The 20624-nt window shown below is 42.6% G+C and overlaps 1 protein-coding gene across 3 annotated transcripts in view; it reads left to right on the top strand.

The window, feature by feature from the left end:
• The window catches only part of TRMU (tRNA mitochondrial 2-thiouridylase), a 66342-nt gene extending 45918 nt beyond the window's left edge, over positions 1-20424 (top strand). For all 3 annotated transcript variants that reach the window (XM_088480165.1, XM_088480166.1, XM_088480164.1), the window contains exons 9-11: positions 6729-6873; positions 12371-12453; positions 19659-20424. In XM_088480165.1, coding sequence (XP_088336291.1) covers positions 6729-6873; positions 12371-12453; positions 19659-19787 — 357 coding nt within the window. In that variant the 3' untranslated portion in view covers positions 19788-20424. The remainder of the gene's footprint in view (positions 1-6728; positions 6874-12370; positions 12454-19658) is intronic.
• The last annotated feature ends 200 nt before the right edge of the window (positions 20425-20624 follow it).

Raw genomic sequence — 20624 nt, 5'->3', positions numbered from 1 at the left:
CCCATCCATACTGCAACCTCCTTGGTGGAGACTACAGATAAGCGTATAGAAACTTGTTACAAATCCACATACTCTCTTACAGGAGCTATTACTTGTCCTGCTAGGGCTACGGCCTGGATGGCAAAAGCCATTGAGAGTTGGGCAGAGGCCCTAGAAGAGACATTTTTCCCCCCGATGCTTTAAGGGAACAAATATCATACATATCTCACATTAGAGATGCAGCCTCCTACTTGGGAGAAGCAGCTATGGATACGGCTCTCCTGGCCTCTAGGATATCTGCCACTTCGGTAGTGGTCCCCCGTATTGTTTGGCTCCGTACCTGGAAATCAGACTCTGTCTCAAAAGGGGCTCTGGAGTCTCTTCCTTATTCTGAAAATATCCTATTTGGTCCAGAATTAGATAAAATTGTGACTACTTTGGCAGCTTCCAAGACTGCTTACCTGCCCTCTACATATAATGCAAAGCCTCAGACTTCATCCTTTCGGTCCCTTCGCCATCAAGGAAAAGCTAAGGGTCAGTCCTTTCCACGGCAGCAGGCATGGAAAGGCCTCCAAGCCTAGGGCCACACAAGCCTGGGCTACTAGGCGTCCACCTGCCAAGTCTGAGAACAAGCCTACAGCCTGACGGGGCGGGCCTCTCGCTGGGGGCTCCCAGGGTGGGAGGCGGACTTCTTCAATTGCCCAGTTTTGGCATCTGAGCATATCAGACGCCTGGGTAAGAGAAGATGTCTCCCACGGATATGCTCTATCCTTCCTAAGGCGACCCCACCCCTTCCAGCAGTTCTTTTGCACAGGGCCTCCATCGGACACAAGCAAGGCCCTGCTGCTCCAAAAATCCATTCAGTCCTTACTGAATTCAGCAGTAATAATTCCGGTCCCCTCCCCACAATGAGGCAAGGGCTATTATTCTACCCTTTTCCTGGTTCAGAACCCCAGTGGGTCTCATCGGGCTATCTTCAACCTCAAATCTTTGAACAAGTTTATCAGGGTGCCCAGGTTTTGGATGGAAACCCTTCGCTCTATTATCCTGGGTATGGGACGCTTACCTACATGCACCTATAGCGCCTTCTCATCAACAATATCTCCGGTTTGCTATCCTACAGCAGCATTACCTATTTCAGGCTCTACCGTTTGGCCTCTCAACGGCCCCTCGGGTCTTTAACAAAATCATGGCAGTTACGGCGGCCTACCTTCGTCGTCAAGGGATCAGACTACTCCCGTATTTAGACGACCTCTTGCTGTTGGCCAGCTCCCCAGAGATTCTTCACCACCATCTGCAGGTAACAATTGCCGTACTACAAACACACTGGTGGCTGATCAACTGGAAAAAGTCTTCCCTGACACCTTCTTAAATAATGGTACATTTAGGAGCTCTCAGGTTCAGAGAATCTTTCTAACAGACAGACAAGATCTCCATAATACAACACATGGTGGAGTTCGCTCTGTTTCACTCCAGGCCCCTACAACACCTGATCCTCTCCAGGTGGAACGGGCTTACCCCATCTACTTCGATCCCAGACAATGGGCCTCCCTCCCGGAGGTTCAACTATCCCTACCCTGGTGGCTACAGACATTCCATTTAGACAAGGGTTGCCCCTTTTGGATTTTTGCCCCTTTTGGATCCCGGACTGGGCTCTCTTCACCCCGGACGCAAGCCACAGAGGATGGGGCGCAGTGACCGGCCAGCACTCCTTTCAGGGCCGCTGGACCCCAGTCGAGGCAGAGTTACCAATCAATGTCTTGGAACTTTGAGCCATCTACAGAGCTCTCACTCTGGCTCAGGATATTCTTCAGGGCAGGCCAGTAAAAGTACAGTCCGACAGTGCCATGGCAGTGACCTACCATAATCACCAAGGAGGCACTCAGAGTCTGGCAGCAACGGCAGAAGTGTCCCACATTCTCACATGGACCGAACGCCATCTCCGCTGTATTCATCCTGGGAGTTCTCAATTGGGAAACAGATTTCCTCAGCCGTCACGACGTTCAAGCAGGAGAGTGGTCTCTACATCCAGATGTCTTTCAGCTCCTGGTGGACAAATGGGGTCTGCCGAAGGTGGATCTCATGGTCTCAAGACACAATAACAAACTTACAGTATATGGAACCAGGAGAAGGGACCCCCAACGCAGCCTTCGTGGATGCATTGTCAGTGAAATTGACCTTCCATTTGGCATACCTTTCCCCCAATATCCCTGCTTCCTCGAGTTCTTTAGAAGTTCAAACAGGAAGGGGGCACAATCCTGTTGATAGCTCCGGCTTGGCCCAGACGTCATTGGTACTCCGATCTTTAGAGTCTCTCCATAGACGTTCCTCTTCAACTTCCTCTACGAGTAGACCTGTTGTCTCAGGGTCCATGTCTACATTCGGACCTGTCCCGTCTGTCTTTAACGGCTTGGCTCTTGAGATATCCCTCCAGTTTTCCTTCTCTCCTATCCTGCTCCTGCCTTGGGCTTGTTAACAAAACTGCGTTGCTCTCAGGCTGTGAGCAGGGTATAGGGGGAAGGACCGGAGCATCCAGGGATTGAAAAACTTTGCTGCTTTTGGTCGGTCCTCCAGGTCCCACTACCTATACCCCATTGTCTCCCTGTGGACCCTATGGACGTCGACGAAAGAGAGTTTTGCCATAACTTTTCTTTTTTTTTTTTTTTTATAGATAATCTTATTAGACTGTATGACATAAAAACATAGAAGAGTTTAGCTTCACCAGACCGCTGGTTATATTTTAGTAGAAGTCACCTTGGGACATCTTAATATAGAGGAGCGGTCCTATCAATAAGCAAATGGTAGAGTTTTAATCTCTTCTTTCTTTTTTGAAAAGTTGGCTACCTTCCCTGTCACCTCCTCAGCTGTATTGTCACTACTCTATGTGCTGGGAATGAACGGGAGTATGTGTGAGATGACAGTTCACTGCTGCTGTGACAGCTTGTAGAATCAAAGTAGCTGCTTTTAGACACACTTGCAGGACTCTCCAGATGACTGACACCTCTGTCTCAATTCTCTGCACTGCCCTCAGGCGGGCCTCAGAGACTGAGACCGTCCACCTTAACTCAGACTGCCGATGAAGCTCCAGGCACCACCCGTTGCTCACCACCATCTGGACGTCAGACAGGATCTTTGTGTTTTTCCCAATGAGCTGTTGCAAGGGAGCAGGTACGGTAGGCAGAAGTGCTTCATAGGTCCCCTCTCTGTTCGGCTCTCTCAGATACAGTCACCACCTGTCATTAGCACCTCCGCTTCCTGATAGGAGAGGCTCTCACCAGCGCCAGTCTTGCTCACTGACCATTGTCTGAGACTGCAGTGACCAACTGCCGCTCACTTCCAAATGACACTTGCCTGACACTGCTCATGTGGTCTGCTCCTGACCTCTTCAGCAGCTGCAGAGATTGGGTCTGCCTGTGTAATGACCTGCAGCTCAATGCACAATCAGTGATCACTATAACGCGTTTTTACGCATGGCAGGAAGTTAGGGAATTGTTTTTTTTTTTTAACTGGGCAGGTCATGCAGGACGCGCTGTTTGTCCTGTATTCAGCGCCGCAGCATCCAGTCACCGCTGGTGGCGTCTTCTCAACCAATCGCCGCTGGCAGATTCTCTTTACTGCAGCTCCCAGAATCCCACTGGTGCTTGCGCCTCCTCCTCTCTTTGTGTCCGCCTTCAGCAGCAGGCCCTCTTTATTCTCCTCTCCGGCTCGCTCTCCCTGTCTGGTAGCCGGACTGATGCTGGTACACATTGCCCGGGCCTGTACACCCTCACTGCTGCTTTGCTATAAAAATAAAGATGCAAACACAGCAGGTCTCTGGGTAATGTAGTGTATGGAGTTGCCGGCGCTGTGCCTGTGTAGGGAAGGTAGCGGTGTGTGCCGCACCAGCTGCCGCGCTATTACACCTCCCAGCCTGTCCTGCCAGCTGGAACTTGTGGTTCCCCTTCAGCCAGGAGGCATAGGCTTCCTGCCACTGCTTCCCTGTGACTAGGAACTACAGCCCCCAGAATGCACAGCACTGTGTGCATGCATGTATGGATGAACCATGAATATAGCAGGGTCTTTGTGTTCTGGCAGCTGCCATCCGCTCCTCTCACATTCAGAGTCTCAGACAGACTTGGTTACTCTTCCTGTGCTCCCAGCTCACTCTGCTCTTGCCTCAGCCGCAGCCATTCTCCATTTATTGTGCCTCAGTGGGGATGTCGGATTCAGGCGGGGGGAGGTGTCTGTGGCGATGTCAGGTGGGGGAGGTGTCGGTAGGTGCCCCAACTATCTACCCTTGCCTCCTTCCCACACCCAGCTCTGCCTGTCCCTAACCTCCCCCTTGCCCCCAATACTGCCCCAGCTGCTATCTACCCTTACTACCCCCAGCACAACCTGCCCCTAGCCCACTCCTTGCCTCCAGCACTGTTGCCACTACAGTCTGCACTTACCCCTCCCTACCCCAGCTCTGCCCACCCAAACTCCCCATCTAGCCCCAACTCTGCCGCAGCTTCTCCATGCCTTTACCCCCAGCTCTACCCCAACTGCTGCTTGACCCTAACCCCCTCTACCCCAACTGCTAACTGACCCCAGCTCTGTCCCAACTACTGCCTGCCCTTACCCCCCATAATATGGAATGGGACCCAAATACAGTGGAGTAGGACCCCAATTTTTTAAAGTGAAGAGTCTCTGGGATCCACAAATTTTTTTTTTACTCTCAGCGTGATCACTGCACAGTGTCAGAAGTAAAACCTTGCATAGCCGGGCATTACACTTCATTTCTGTGCTACAAGTGGGAAATGTGTATTTTGTTTAGACAGACTAGGCTGTTGTGAAGTTAATTTTCAATAAGCACCAATGGACTAAAAAAAAAACACAATTTCTGTGGCGCTATCTTGCTATTTTCTCATCAAATGTAGTCACTCTGGTCAGGATGGCGAAGTCCGCTGGATCTGGGAAGTGCTCAAATTGCTGGTGTAACTGGTGATAGAGTGGAGATAGAGAGAGATTACCAACCGAAATGTCATTTTTCAAACACAGCCTGTAACATGACAGGTACGGAGCTGATTGGTTGGTACTTTCTTCAAGGGTTAGTACATCTCCCCCAAAGTGAAGCAACTACAGGAATACTCAGAGACTAGACATTACAGCCTTCAAAGCTGTTAACAGAAGTTGTAGAGCAAGACAAGCACCATAGTCATGAATTGTATTGTAGACTTGTTAGACTTCAACTTGTTTTTGGTGATCTTTCCATTTTGTAAACTGATTTTACACCTTGAGATGATCCCCGCTTTATTTGGTGTTTACACTATTCGTTTTCTCATCTAGTTTTCAATTTCTCTTTTTTTACTTTCAAAACTAATACCCAGCAATTAGAGCAAACTGTATTACATTACAGGAGCTCATGGAAATATAAATGTTACAGTATATTATGAATAAAGCACTTCATAATATGTAGGTGCTATATAATTATGTTAAAAAATTAAAAAAAAATCTGCACCTAGTTTACTGATATTGTTGGGAATATTTCCAACTCTGCAAAAACAACATCTCCAACAGAGTCTTGTGCTCAGAAATAAAATTCATCTGTAGCAGAAGAACCACACAAAGCCATAAAAACCTTGTTGCATGTAATTTTCTAATAAACTTTTTTTTTTTTTCTTTTAACTTTGATGTCTAGCACAGTGGCTAGATTAGGCAACTCCACACTCCTAACTGCATTTACTTCCCACTATAATGCTTGTAACTCTGGGAGAAGGTGCAGTCATAATAGTAATTTACTTTTAAAAGATAAATAACTGCCTGGATCAGTGTTGAGCTCTGGAATCTGGTCCTGTAATTGGTAGCAAGTATAAAGACATTAGAAATGGGGGTGGGGTGGATTCAATTGGTTAACGCTCTTGTCTAAAGTGTTTGGGAGCTATTCAATAGTTTGCAAGAACAGCTCTGCGCTAGTAGCAATGGATGCATACTCAAAGGATGCTGTAATGCACGAGATTAGACACATTAAGCGGCTTCACCCGTGTTAAGTGCCAGGTTTGCTACAGTTAAAGTGCACCCGGCACTTGCCACCAGCCCCAACCCTAGGTAATGGTGCGTTATAGTGCCAATCATATTAAACCCAGCTGTACTGAGAATGTCATCTTATACATTTGATTTGCCAGAAGCCAATTAACGGTTAACCTACCAGTATATTATTAGACTGTGGTATGAAAACCATACAAATGCTGGTGGAGCATTCAAATCTACACCTATAGTATCCTTTTCAGAATTTAACCCATAACCACAAAGTTATATGCATCAATGCTGACCACTGTGCCCCCATACTGCACAAATGTATACAAATTAGGGGTGAGCGGGTTCGGTTTTACTCGGTTTTACCCGGATCTTTTTATTGGCTGTCGCCGAACATGTGTTTTGGATAGCGAATAAAATCGAGCCAAATTTGCGGTAAAGTGGCGATAAGAACCGAGTAAAACCGAGTAAATCCGAACCCGCTCACCCCTAATACAAATATTTGCTTTTACATAAAATTTTAATAACTTAAGCTGTTTTCATCAATATGGATTGCTTTTTTTGGCAGCCTCACACAAGCCACATTGTAAATATCTAGTCACTCAAATATCTAGTCCAACCAAATGACTTCATTTTTGTGCTGTGCACAAGTAGCTATCCCCATACTATGTACCTCTGTTCCATCAAATAATCAGACTTGAGGTACTCATTGACTTGTATCACTTATCTTCTTTTTTGCTTTCTTTTTATTTAAGGCTCCATCTACAGATCACCCAGCCTTATTCACTGACCAACTACAAACCGATCGAGTGCACTGGCTCTCAGAAAACCCTCCTGTGGAGCTAGTGAAGAACAAAATAATGGAATGTCATTTTAGGTTTCAACACCAGATGGCACTAGGTGAGTTTTTCTTAGAAACATGATTGTCTTATTGCAGTGTGCTTCATGCATGCGTGTATTGTCTTACTGAATGTCATTTGTTCCTTATCCCAGATAACTTTATAAAAATATGTTTTGACCTAAACTTTGTTTATTCTATTTAAAAATAATTTTTTTTACTACAACTGTAAGAAGAGTGTACATTTTATTTAGCATCTGATATATACCCAGAAGACTTACAAATTATCTGGAAGTGTTAGTATATGCATGTACTACTACTGCATCACTGTAAAAAGGCTCACATAATGGTGACCGTCCAGGAAGTCCAGTGCATTGAGATTACATTAGTATTGATTAGGAACTTACATTGTGTGATAGTGCACTGATTTGTGGAGTGCCTGTCATCATGACAATGTTGTCTGTAATGGAAAGTTGCCTATTTTCGAAGATCGTTGATGAGTAACAATTTAATTTCATTTTTATAGACCGAATAGCCACCAGTCTATTTAGGCCAGGTCTGGACAAGAGCCAGGACCAAGTAGCCCTAAAGAAAATACAAACTTTTGGGCGTTGATTCTATTGATGTCAATGGATGCTGGGTCCTAAATTTATCTGACTGGCTTCTGAATTCTACATTAATGTAGTATGGGGGAGAAGAAGAAAACTCTCTTGTTGGGGGCACTCGAATGTAAAGGTTATAATAAGAATAATATATAAAAAATAACTTTTATTAGATATATTTTAAAATACCAAAAACAAGTCTGAGCCTGTTACTTATTGGCATTACTGTTGGAATAACAGCTATAAATTATCACAAGCAGAACACGAACATACATAGAACATAAGACAACATATAATACAATACTTATCACAATTATGTGAAGCTAAGTGAAATATTACAAATAGGTCTATAATTCTCTGTCTCATACAATATTGAGACCTATATAAAACATATACTAGTTCAATGACCTCATAATGTCGTCATAGCACAATGGCTAATCAGAATTACGGCAGAAGCATACAAGGAAATCTTCTAGAAAAGAATGTGATAATAACCATACAATATTCAATATAGGTTATGTGAGATATCACAGCACAATAACACTGAACAGTAATCAGAGAAATACAATGATAAGGGGGTCAGATGAAATAATAGCTGACCCTGCAAATATCAAAATGAATATAAGTAAATCACAGGTTGTAATGAGAGGCAGATCACACGTAGGTCGCCTGTGATGCCACCCAGGTACTTGTAGACAGTAAGGTTATAGGAAAAAGTAAAGCTACTCCTTTATGTGGAGTTTACAAAATAGCAGCTGCTGCATGCCATTGTATAACCATTGAATGGCATGTGAGCGTACTATAAAGGTACTCCCAGGGTAGGGAATAAGTACAATGAGTATCTGCTGTTGGACTGCGTTAAAAAGAAGGTCCTGGTGTAAACATTGCAGGAACCTCTAATAGGCGCACCCCAATGAGAGTACTCATAGAGACAATAGTTATTGTAATAAAATAACACAGCATAGGTTTGCGATCTGTGCTGCTGCCAGTCATATACCAAAGGTAGTGGTGAGTGGTGGGAAACCCAGATCGCATATGCAGTGATAGGAAGAAAGAGTATGAGTGTAGCTGCACTATGGCTAGTACAGGACAAGTGGAGCTCTGTTGCCCTAAAGGTATTGCAGGGTCACAAACTTGTCTCTGTTAAATAAAGCCACTCAGTGCGCTAAAGAAAGTGTAGTATGAAAAGTACCTGAGCGTTTATGGTCATTTATGTTTCTACATTAATGTGTCTACTTCTCTTGTAGAACCTTAGTAGAGATGGGTGGACCAATTATACCATCCTACAGATCCCTAATCATAGTTTAATATTTCAAGACCCCAGAATGATTGCTGGTTATCGGACATGTAATTTTTTCCATGCATTCAATTTAATGGGAACAGTTAAAGAATATGAATAGAAAGACAAAATAATTATAATTGTTGGCAGTGCTGTTGTTGGCAGTGCTGTTGTTGGCAGTGCTGTTGTTGGCAGTGCTGTTGTTGGCAGTGCTGTTGTTGGCAGTGCTGCTGTTGGCAGTGCTGCTGTTGGCACTGCTGCTGTTGGCAGTGCTGTTGTTGGCAGTGCTGTTTTCTGCTTTCTGTGCTTCACAACAGCAATCAATACTACTGTACAACTGCTTGTGAGGCCAGGCCAATAATAATGTGTGTGTACCAAGCTGGAAACATTTGCAGAAGATTTTGTGGCTGATATATTGGGACCTTTTGGAGTGTGGGACAAATTAGGAAGACTGCTACATACACTATATGTTTTATTATTACTAAAAGAACTTCAGCTTTTGTCATTGCTCGAAACTAGGTTCCAGATCTCCCAGAATATTGGCCATCTCTGTAGTCCCTTGCATTCTCAGGAGCTAATATAACTATGGCTATATGTTGTGTTTGTGCTGATTTAGGCCAACTTCAGTATACATACAAATGTATATCTTGCATTCTGTTTATATATGAAGATGATAATCTACACTTTTACTGCATTTCTAGCTCCTTAAAATATTTGATTTTTTATATTTTAATATCTTGCAACGCCCTCTACCTTGGACTCCCAGCTAAAGAATTGCACCGCTTGCAGATGGTACAAAACGCAGCTGCCAGGCTATTAACCAACCAGCCCCGTTCCAGCCACATAACACCCACTCTCTACTCCCTTCACTGGCTGCCTGTCAGATGGCGAATTGCTTTCAAGATTGGATTAATAACTTACAAAGCCCTACATGACCATGGCCCAGGGTACCTGAAGCAGCTTCTGATTCCTTACGTCCCACTCGATTACTGCGATCCGTTGACGAAGGACTATTAACAGTACCTAGAATCTCCTGGAATTCATCTGGGGGTCGAGCTTTCAGTTTTGGGGCTCCAGCCTTATGGAACTCACTACCCCGCACAGTTCAAGAGGCCTCCACTCTAGAATCCTTCAAAAATAGACTCAAGACTCACCTCTTCACCCAAGCATTTGACTAATGTCCCTTGTTTAAGCTTATTTTGTACTGTAAAGGCAAATGTAAAGCACTTTGAGTCCTTTAGGAGAAAAGCGCTACATAAATAAAATTATTATTATTATTTTCATTTTACAAAAGATAAAATGAACAGCTGGTTCCCTTACACAGTACTCTGCAATTATTTTCTGACTGTAGTGTTGCAGGATAACTTTGGCTAGCATGTGAAATTATAGGAGTTCTTAGGGAGGTTGTGTATCATGCCGTTGTACTTGTTCCTTGATGTAAATGCACCCACAGCGGCCAGTAATCCCTGAGAAATGCGCTGCCTGTCACGTCTTGTTACCTAGCTCAGACTTTGTGTTTGAGACTCTATAATTTTTCAATAGATACATTGTTTAGAGGGTGAAGAGAAGTTATAATTGCCATGGGCATGATCAAGCACCTCTAAACCATAATTAAAACTATACTTGGATATGAAAACTGCTAAACAAGCTTTAACAATTATTTTCTTTTTTTTTTTTTTTGTTGCTGCTTCTTTCTCTAGTATTTCTAGTTTATAGTATTTCTAGTTTATAGTATTTCTAGCTTATAGTATTTCTAGTTTAATTCATAGTGAATGTGACATATTACAACCTTTCTGCAAATTAAATCATATAGTCACATGATGCTGTTGACTTTTACTCATTAAAGTAAAATCTACTCTGGTGTCTGATTTATAAAAATGTTTATTGCAAATTGAATTGCAGTGAACATTTTGAAATATTTGCTGCCATTAGTCTTGATATGAAGTGATTGCAGGTTGGGTGAAATGTCACTGATTTTGTCTAGACTTTATGAATACTGAAACAATACTTAGGGTCAGGGTGCTGATCACCTGGGAAGGCACATTTTTAAGTAAAGATCAAAATGTTGGATGCGAGTCCCATTCAACATTTAGGGTTGCTATAATTCCCTGTTTTCCCAGGAATGTACCAGATTGGCAATCCATGTCCCGGCTTCCTGAAGATCTTCTTCAGGACGCCCAATTGTCCCAGTATCGTGGTCAGACAGCAGCAGTTTCAATTTGTCGCCGTCCGCGAGCCACTCATGAGCAAGCTGCTAATCATAAGCAGACGCAACGAGCTAATCACGGCTCACCGCGTTATAGCTTCTGCTGCTCTCCTCATCTAATGCCAGACGCCGATGAGCGGAGCCTTCCGTTCTGTGGTGGTGTTTGAGCAAGGAAAACGGCGGATGAAGAAGGAATATTGGCAGTGTTGGTCCGGTGGCAGAAGAGAGACTGAGGACCCGGAGAGTGCTGCAGGTGATTGGAAGAAAAGAGCTAAACAAAGCTCCCCACTGCAGCATCTCCCAGCTTACCGGTAGGCGGTCTTGGCCACCGGCAATTTGCCTACCCCCTTCTCCCTAGATCGCCAGGTGTCTGGCATTAGGCCGGTGGGTGCAATCAGGCCTGTGGGGCATGTTAGGCAACAGAGGGCCCGTGCTACAAGTGTAAGTGACTTTGGGCATTGTCACTTTATATGCCCTGTGGTAGGCAGGCAAAAGCCTGAGCCCCTGGTAAGTGGCTGGGCATTAAGCCCAGTTCGCTCTTTAGTGGTAGATAGGTAAGGGGGGTGTCTACTGTGTGGTATAAAGCTATTTCATCACATGCCACACAGTAGGGCACCCCCCCTTACATATCTGCACTTTAATGTTGGAGCTATACTCTGTGGCATACTGTGTATATTGGGCACTTCTACTGTGTGGCATACTGTGTATAACAGGCAATATTACGGTGTGGCATACTGTGTGTAAGGGTTATTACTGTGCTTTTGCGCTGAGGGCTGTCTTGGGCCCCAAAGTGGCTCCTGTGCTGAGCTTGTCGTGTTGCATATTGCATTTTTTAAACTTTTTGTGGGAGAGACATGGCCACGCTTCCCCGATTTGGCCATTCCCCCAGTGTGTACCGTTTTGTTTTATTTTTAAAATATACCAACCCTAGATGTGACGCTTTTAATTGCTAAAACTGATATAGTTATCATAATGCATTTTAATGGGCTGTAGTTCTGAGACCAGCGGCTGCGATTCCACTGATCTCAATCCCGACACTGGAAGCCTGACAAGGGACTTCAATACTGATGCCTATCTTAATCCCGACACTGGAATCTAGGAGGATGGTGGTGATCCTTAAGCAGGAAGGGCTTTATTACAGGATGACTATGATGGGGGAGTGTGTTAGCCAATGGTCTGTGGTCAGCTCCGCCTCCATTTACTGTCAGTGGGAGAGTTATGGTTGGCCACACACAGAGGGGAGGAATGGATCAGGGTGATCTGCATCATGCACACAATGCGCACCTGCCTGTATGAAATATGTTATCTGCATCATGCACATTTCTGCCATGGCTCCCTGGAAAAGGGCAGGGCCGGGCCAGGCCGCTTCTTTAAACTTAAAAACCGGCATGGTAGCACAGAAACACTTCTTACAGTTCTTTATTAACATATATTGTGATTATTAAATCTTTTAAAAAAAAAATTTCTTTTAGAGGACTGTGTATTGACACTGAACCAGGACGGCACAGTTTGGGTACAAATCGTGAAGCCGATACGAGCCCTGACACCTGGACAGGTGAGCAGAATTGATCACGCTGTGATTAGTAACATGTTTGCGTTCATCCTGCATTAACCCAAAATAAAAAACATTCACCACCTTTTTTAAGGAGATAACTTAATATAAAAAATGATAAAGAACTTTTGATCGAAGATCACTTTTAATGTTAGTTATATTGAAAGTGCACAATATGTGTTATTTTTAGTAAAAGTAAAGATAATATGGAAATGCCCCCCTCAGGATGCCTGTTTTTGGAAAGGGATAAACTGTTAATGTACAGAAAGTGATCTCCTTTAACCTCCATCATTTCTAGCCTTGGTCAGGAATTTGGGATGTGGCCGGGCTTTTGCTGACACATGTTATTATACAGTACCCACAATCCCTCCTTACATTGTCCTTGACCCCATTGGTGGCACGCACACATTGTAACAGGACAGGTAGGAAGGTGTATGAACAGGTGCGCTCTGTCATTGGTGACAAAAGAAAACATTTTGTATTGTGAAAATAGGGAAACATTTTAATTGGGAGTTATAAATAAATAAATAACACTGTACTCAAACCAGCAAGAATGTATATGGTTCAACTCATTTGTTTCATTACACCGTTCTTCCGTGTTTGACTTTAATAGAATAATTATTAAGGTAACAGTTTTCATGCATTTAGAAGAACTTAATGAACTGAATAAAGGTTCTGACCATTTATATTAATGTAGTACAGGTTGAGTCTCCCATATCCAAAATGCTTGGGACCAGGGGTATTTTGGATATCGGAATATTCCATATTTTGGAATAATTGCATATTATAATGAAATGTCTTGGAAATGGGACCCAAATATACACACAGAATGCATTTATGTGTTATATACACCTTATACATACAGCCTGCAGGTCATTTTAGACAATATTTTTTATAATTTTGTGCATCAAAAAAAGTTTGTGTACACACATGAAATTCATTTATGTTTCATATACACCTTATACACACAGCCTGAAGGTTATTTTATACAATTTTTTTAATAATTTGTGCCTTAGACAAAGTTTCTGTACATTAAACCATCAAAAATCAAAGGTTTCATTATCTCAGTCATGCTGAAAATATTCCGTATTTCGGAATACTCCGTATTTCGGAATATTTGGATATGGGAGACTCAACCTGTACTACTTGTGCATTACTGTTCTCTACAAACTGAGAAAATAAATGAGAGGTTTGCCAGCGTCTAAACAGACCATGGCTAGGTTTATTACTTCAATAATTCACTAGGGTTATTCTGGGGCAAGACAACCTGTCCTAGAAAATAGGAGGCCACATTTCTGCACTACTGCTGAGCAGTCTCTTCTTTAGGGACATTTCTGTGTTCAGTGGTGCAGAAGCCTATCTTAAGTCTATACAAATGGTGTTTCATAAATGGTGCCTTAGTATAAATATCCATTTGTGAGGGCAAAAACTGTTTGGGGCTAATGTAGAGTTGCATGCAAGCCCTTTTGGCCGACAGATCCTATTTATTATTTTATTTAAATGATGCATGTGCTTCGTAGCTAAGCATATGCAGCTATGGGCATTTCAGAGTCTTATAAATCTCAGTCACATCTCATTTGCGGCTCAAGGGTCATAACTAATTGGCAACGTGGCGTTTGCACATAGGCTAGACAGTTTGCCAAAGGGCTGGTGCAAGTGTGGGCTGATGATGACTGCTACTTCCACAAGCAAATAGATAATGATGGTGCGTTATCATAGATGCATGCATGCATGCACGCACTGCTATTGCAATTCCAGTCGACTTGCGTGCAACTCGTGAGTCAGCTCATTTTAGTGTTTGTTCGTGATTTGCTTTATACTGCTGTCCCTGTCAGGGAGGAATTCAGTTGTTTTCAAGCGCCCACAGCTCTCGTCTAAAGTGATGGCCAATTTTCAATTGCTTCTGCCGCTGGCGCCCATTACTTATAGCGCATGTTGTGCCCAAATTCACCTGGATTAGCTGCGTAAAGCCCAACTTTGGGCAGGTTTCTGCTCGTCCCCTGAGGGAGGTGCAAGCAGAAATGATGGGCACAGCAAAACAATTGAATTTCCCCCTTATTTTCATTGGAGAATATTGTTCTCTTTCCTTATTTTTTTATATTCCTGGTTCTCTTCTTGGAACTTTGTTACAAAAATACTGAAGTTCCCAACAGAAAAAGGGTGTATAGAGGAGGAAGAGCTTGAGTTTTTGGAAGTAAATTTTAAAATTTCCCATGATACACCCCAGCCTTCTAGTGTCTCACAATGAACTTAAAGTAAAGGATTTAACATATAGTAAGTACAAAAATCATTTTTTTTGCCTTCACAAATGAGGTATGATTTGTAAACTGTTGGCTTCTTTTTGCAGTAACTTGTATTTTGTATTCTGCTATTTACTAACAAAAAAATATTCACCTTTTTGATATTTCCACATCATTCACTTAAATCATGGCATTATTTGGCAATGGCTACCACTGCTCTATGCAAAATACTATATATATTCATTAAAAAGGCAAGATAATGGATCAGAAGCTTAATTACAAGTAAAAATAAATAGTTATTTTAATAGACACCTCGGGGTCAAAGTTAGAGCTATGATACTAATGGATGCAGAAGAAGGATGTTGAGGCCAGGGCTTTAACTTGAGTCCAATGGCATTGATTTATTTTTTGTTTGTTTGTGGTTAGTTACAATGTAGCTTTTGTTCTATGCTTTGGATCATTGTCTTATTGAAATATTAATCTCCCAAGTTGTAGGCCTCTTGAAGACTGCAGCTGGATTTCCTCCCAAGTTTTTACTAGATATATTGCATCTATTTTTGATAAGTTCAGTTCCTTAAGCAGAGAAGAAATTATTTAGCATGATGCTCCTGCCACCATGGTAGGGTTAGTGGGGGTTATGCTTGGTATGAGGCCTACACCAAACATAGCACCTATAGCCAAAAATTGGCCTTAGTAGGCCATAGAATTTTCATCCACTTTGTATGTGAGACGTCCCCATTCATTCTGGTAAACTCTAGGTGAAATTTGCTTTATGGATGTGTTCATCAGTCTTCTATTGTGGAATACAAAGATTTATAAAGAGTCTTGACTATTACTTTGCCGTGGACAATTTCTCCTGTCTCTGCTATGGAGACTCTGTCACAGATATTTAAAAAAATATATATTAAATTGTTTTCTTTCCATTCCCTGATTAGTGCTTTCCAATGAGCTGTTTTGGGATTTGCTTTGAGTGTTCTTTGATCTTTATCTAAAGGCATGTGTATTTTGGGATCCATTAAAACATTTGAATTGTACATTGGGGGGATATTGGTAATTATGTGGCTTCTGAAGACAACTGATTGCAATAGATTTTTAAGTGTGCCTGTAGAAAAAAGGGTGAATAATCATGTAATCAATTTATTTTATTTATTAAGTTATGTAATTAGTTCATGCATATTCTGCAGCACTTTACAGAGAACATTTTGTCATTCACATCAGTCCCTGCCCTGTGGAGCCTACAATCTAGATTATCTTCGCTATGTACATACACACATACACTAGGGTCCAAGCTAATTAACCTACCAGTATGTTTTTGGATTGTGGGAGGAAAACTGGGTACCTAGAGGAAACCCATGCAAATGCAGGAAAACAGTCAAACTCTACACAGATACTGCCTCAGTGGGAAGTGAAGTCATGACCTTAGTGCTGTGAGACAGCAAGCTAATCATTGCACCGTGCAATTATTTTGTTTTTGAAAGGGGAGGGTGATATTTGTTAAATGTGACATAATATATTTTGCTACCTCCAAACGCTGACTTGCTGTCACTCGCTTTGCAAGTTGGTTCTCTGTGCGTGTGTGAATCGCTGCACATGTTCAGTGCGGCATTCGTGCATGCGCATTAGCAAAGCAAAGTCTAGTAGGAAGGAGATAAGCCACTACGAAGCCAGGAAGGAAGGTAGGAAATAAAGCTGCACGAAGTCAAGAAGGAAGGTAGGAGATATTCCACTATGGAGTCAGGAAGGAAGGTAGGAGATATTCCACTATGGAGTCAGGAATACAGTCACACACAGAATATAGGCTACGTTAGTATCACAGCCGCTGACATTGTAACATAGCACTTTGCATGCAGATACACCCACAGTCACACACAGAATATAGGCTACGTTAGTATCACAGCCGCTGACATTGTAACATAGCACTTTGCATGCAGATACACCCACAGTCACACACAGAATATAGGCTACGTTAGTATCACAGCCGCTGACATTGTAACATAGCACTTTGCATGCAGATACACCTACAGTCACACACAGAATATAGGCTACGTTAGTATCACAGCCGCTGACATTGTAACATAGCACTTTGCATGCAGATACACCCACAGTCACACACAGAATATAGGCTACGTTAGTATCACAGCCGCTGACATTGTAACATAGCACTTTGCATGCAGATACACCCACAGTCACACACAGAATATAGGCTACGTTAGTATCACAGCCGCTGACATTGTAACATAGCACTTTGCATGCAGATACACCTACAGTCACACACAGAATATAGGCTACGTTAGTATCACAGCCGCTGACATTGTAACATAGCACTTTGCATGCAGATACACCCACAGTCACACACAGAATATAGACTACGTTAGTATCACAGCCGCTGACATTGTAACATAGCACTTTGCATGCAGATACACCCACAGTCACACACAGAATATAGGCTACGTTAGTATCACAGCCGCTGACATTGTAACATAGCACTTTGCATGCAGATACACCCACAGTCACACACAGAATATAGGCTACGTTAGTATCACAGCCGCTGACATTGTAACATAGCACTTTGCATGCAGATACACCCACAGTCACACACAGAATATAGGCTACGTTAGTATCACAGCCGCTGACATTGTAACATAGCACTTTGCATGCAGATACACCCACAGTCACACACAGAATATAGGCTACGTTAGTATCACAGCCGCTGACATTGTAACATAGCACTTTGCATGCAGATACACCTACAGTCACACACAGAATATAGGCTACGTTAGTATCACAGCCGCTGACATTGTAACATAGCACTTTGCATGCAGATACACCCACAGTCACACACAGAATATAGGCTACATTAGTATCACAGCCGCTGACATTGTAACAGCACTTTGCATGCAGATACACCCACAGTCACACACAGAATATAGGCTACGTTAGTATCACAGCCGCTGACATTGTAACATAGCACTTTGCATGCAGATACACCCACAGTCACACACAGAATATAGGCTACGTTAGTATCACAGCCGCTGACATTGTAACATAGCACTTTGCATGCAGATACACCTACAGTCACACACAGAATATAGGCTACGTTAGTATCACAGCCGCTGACATTGTAACATAGCACTTTGCATGCAGATACACCCACAGTCACACACAGAATATAGGCTACGTTAGTATCACAGCCGCTGACATTGTAACATAGCACTTTGCATGCAGATACACCCACAGTCACACACAGAATATAGGCTACGTAAGTATCACAGCCGCTGACATAGGCTACGTTAGTATCACAGCCGCTCACATTGTAACATAGCACTTTGCATGCAGATACACCCACAGTCACACACAGAATATAGGCTACGTTAGTATCACAGCCGCTGACATTGTAACATAGCACTTTGCATGCAGATACACCCACAGTCACACAAAGAATATAGGCTACGTTAGTATCACAGCCGCTGACATTGTAACATAGCACTTTGCATGCAGATACACCCACAGTCACACACAGAATATAGGCTACGTTAGTGTCACAGCCGCTGACATTGTAACATAGCACTTTGCATGCAGATACACCCACAGTCACACACAGAATATAGGCTACGTTAGTGTCACAGCCGCTGACATTGTAACATAGCACTTTGCATGCAGATACACCCACAGTCACACACAGAATATAGGCTACGTTAGTGTCACAGCCGCTGACATTGTAACATAGCACTTTGCATGCAGATACACCCACAGTCACACACAGAATATAGGCTACGTTAGTATCACAGCCGCTGACATTGTAACATAGCACTTTGCATGCAGATACACCCACAGTCACACACAGAATATAGGCTACGTTAGTATCACAGCCGCTGACATTGTAACATAGGACTTTGCATGCAGATACACCCACAGTCACACACAGAATATAGGCTACGTTAGTATCACAGCCGCTGACATTGTAACATAGCATTTTGCATGCAGATACACCCACAGTCACACACAGAATATAGGCTACGTTAGTATCACAGCCGCTGACATTGTAACATAGCACTTTGCATGCAGATACACCCACAGTCACACACAGAATATAGGCATGCTGCATATAATTTTAATCAGTTGAAGCTGCTTGTGCAAACGCATTTGAAGGTAAAATGTCGCACAAAGATGCTCTCTGCAACCCAGAAGGGCTGTTGAAAGTGCAAGGAAATAAGGTGTATGTGGACACATCTGTATGTTTTCTTGGAGTTTTTATCTCTTTGTGAAACAATTGACTAGAGGTAAAGAAATTCTTTTGTAGGTTTACATTAGCCTATGCAACTATGTATTTGCACAATGTGTAAATGTTCCGAGTACTTACCAGAACTGAAGGTACAGTATGTACAACTAATAAAATGTTTAAATGTGTGTATATGTATAGGGGTGTGTTTTTTTGTATTTCATTTCAATGCATATGAGCTCACCTCCTCTCTCAGTAGCTGCAATGGTTTTAGTGTTAAAGTTATTGGAAGACATTTTGGGCCTGATGCAGAGTTGGAAGTAAAATGGGCGTTCATTGCTCCAAAAACAAATATCGTCATACATGTGGCTGTAACTGCATATGTGCCTGATTTGCTACATGTAGTTATCAGCACCTCCAAGCTGGGATATAATCGCATATGTCCACACAAATGCAGAGCTGAATACGCTGTCACTGAACTCCCCATTAACCAACTTCAGTCGTAAGTGTAGCTGTGAGTGAAATGCTTATGACTATTTCCCATACTTGCATGCACCTGTTTTCGGAACATGCGAACATTCAACTCTGCGTCAGCCCCACAATGTGGTAAGTAAGCTTTAGAGACTCGCACGTATAACACTGCATAGAAATGCTGGCTATATACAACCATTTTGGATTTTGTTTTTTGGAGCAATTGTATTTATTCACATAATCTGACAACACCTGCTTGTTTCTTATTTGCCTGCCAGTATGCCGTCTTCTACAAAGGAGAGGAATGCCTTGGAAGTGGTAAAATTGTCAGACTGGGACCTTCATTGCATTCCTTACAGCTGGGCCAGAGAAGCATGGAATCGGCAGCACATTTACTGACATGTTAAAGCGTTGGATCTGTTATGCTAATGATTTCTTGGCTGATTGGAAGAGTTCTGAGAGATCTAAGGCAGCAAATGAAATGGTGGTGTAACAAAAGCACACACCTTCTCTACTTTAATTACAAGAACAAGTACTAACAAACCCTGACTGCCATTCTACCTCAGAGCCGCCTATGCACAATACTGGATTGTTTTTTCACAGACCATATGTGAACCTGTGAATCTCAAAGACCATTTCTTTTCCAAAGCAGATTAAATTGACAGCTTTAAATAATTTAAAAAAAGAAGATTGTAAAATCAAGACATTTTTAGAAAATATATATAGATATTTATATTATTCTGTGTTGTAGTCTTTGTTCATTAGATTGCTGTTGAAAGTAGTGATCATAGTTATTCACTTTTGCACAACTCCTTCTTATGCTAACCTTTCCTACGTGTATAGCAAATCGGTTTGTGGCCCCTCTTATCTGTGCCACCCAGTGCTGAATACTGTCTGTACATCATCCCTAACTTCACAAATGAGCTATATAAGAAATCCACCCATCCCACCCCCCTTTGCACAGATAGGGGGTGACTGTAATTAAGAATTGAAGGGTGAAAGGTGCTATATCCGTGTAGTGGTGAATTAAACATTTAAATACCATTTTTTCATTCACTGACTGGCTGAGAGCACTTTACAAGAATACTGTAGTTTTTAGCATGTGATCAGCATTTGAAATATTTGTGCCCCGTTTATGCTTTGGTGGTTGCAAACAAAACATACACCATGCCATGCTTTCACAGTCTACCAGCCCCAAGTGCATGATTTCACCCTCCACTAACAATGAGACATGCAACTTCCCG

Source organism: Taudactylus pleione, unplaced genomic scaffold, assembly GCF_031769625.1.
Source record: "Taudactylus pleione unplaced genomic scaffold, aTauple2 ptg000251l, whole genome shotgun sequence".
Taxonomy (NCBI): Eukaryota; Metazoa; Chordata; class Amphibia; order Anura; family Myobatrachidae; genus Taudactylus; species Taudactylus pleione.
Note: the sequence above shows the minus strand (reverse complement) of the source record. Positions and strands in the feature narration are given on the sequence as shown.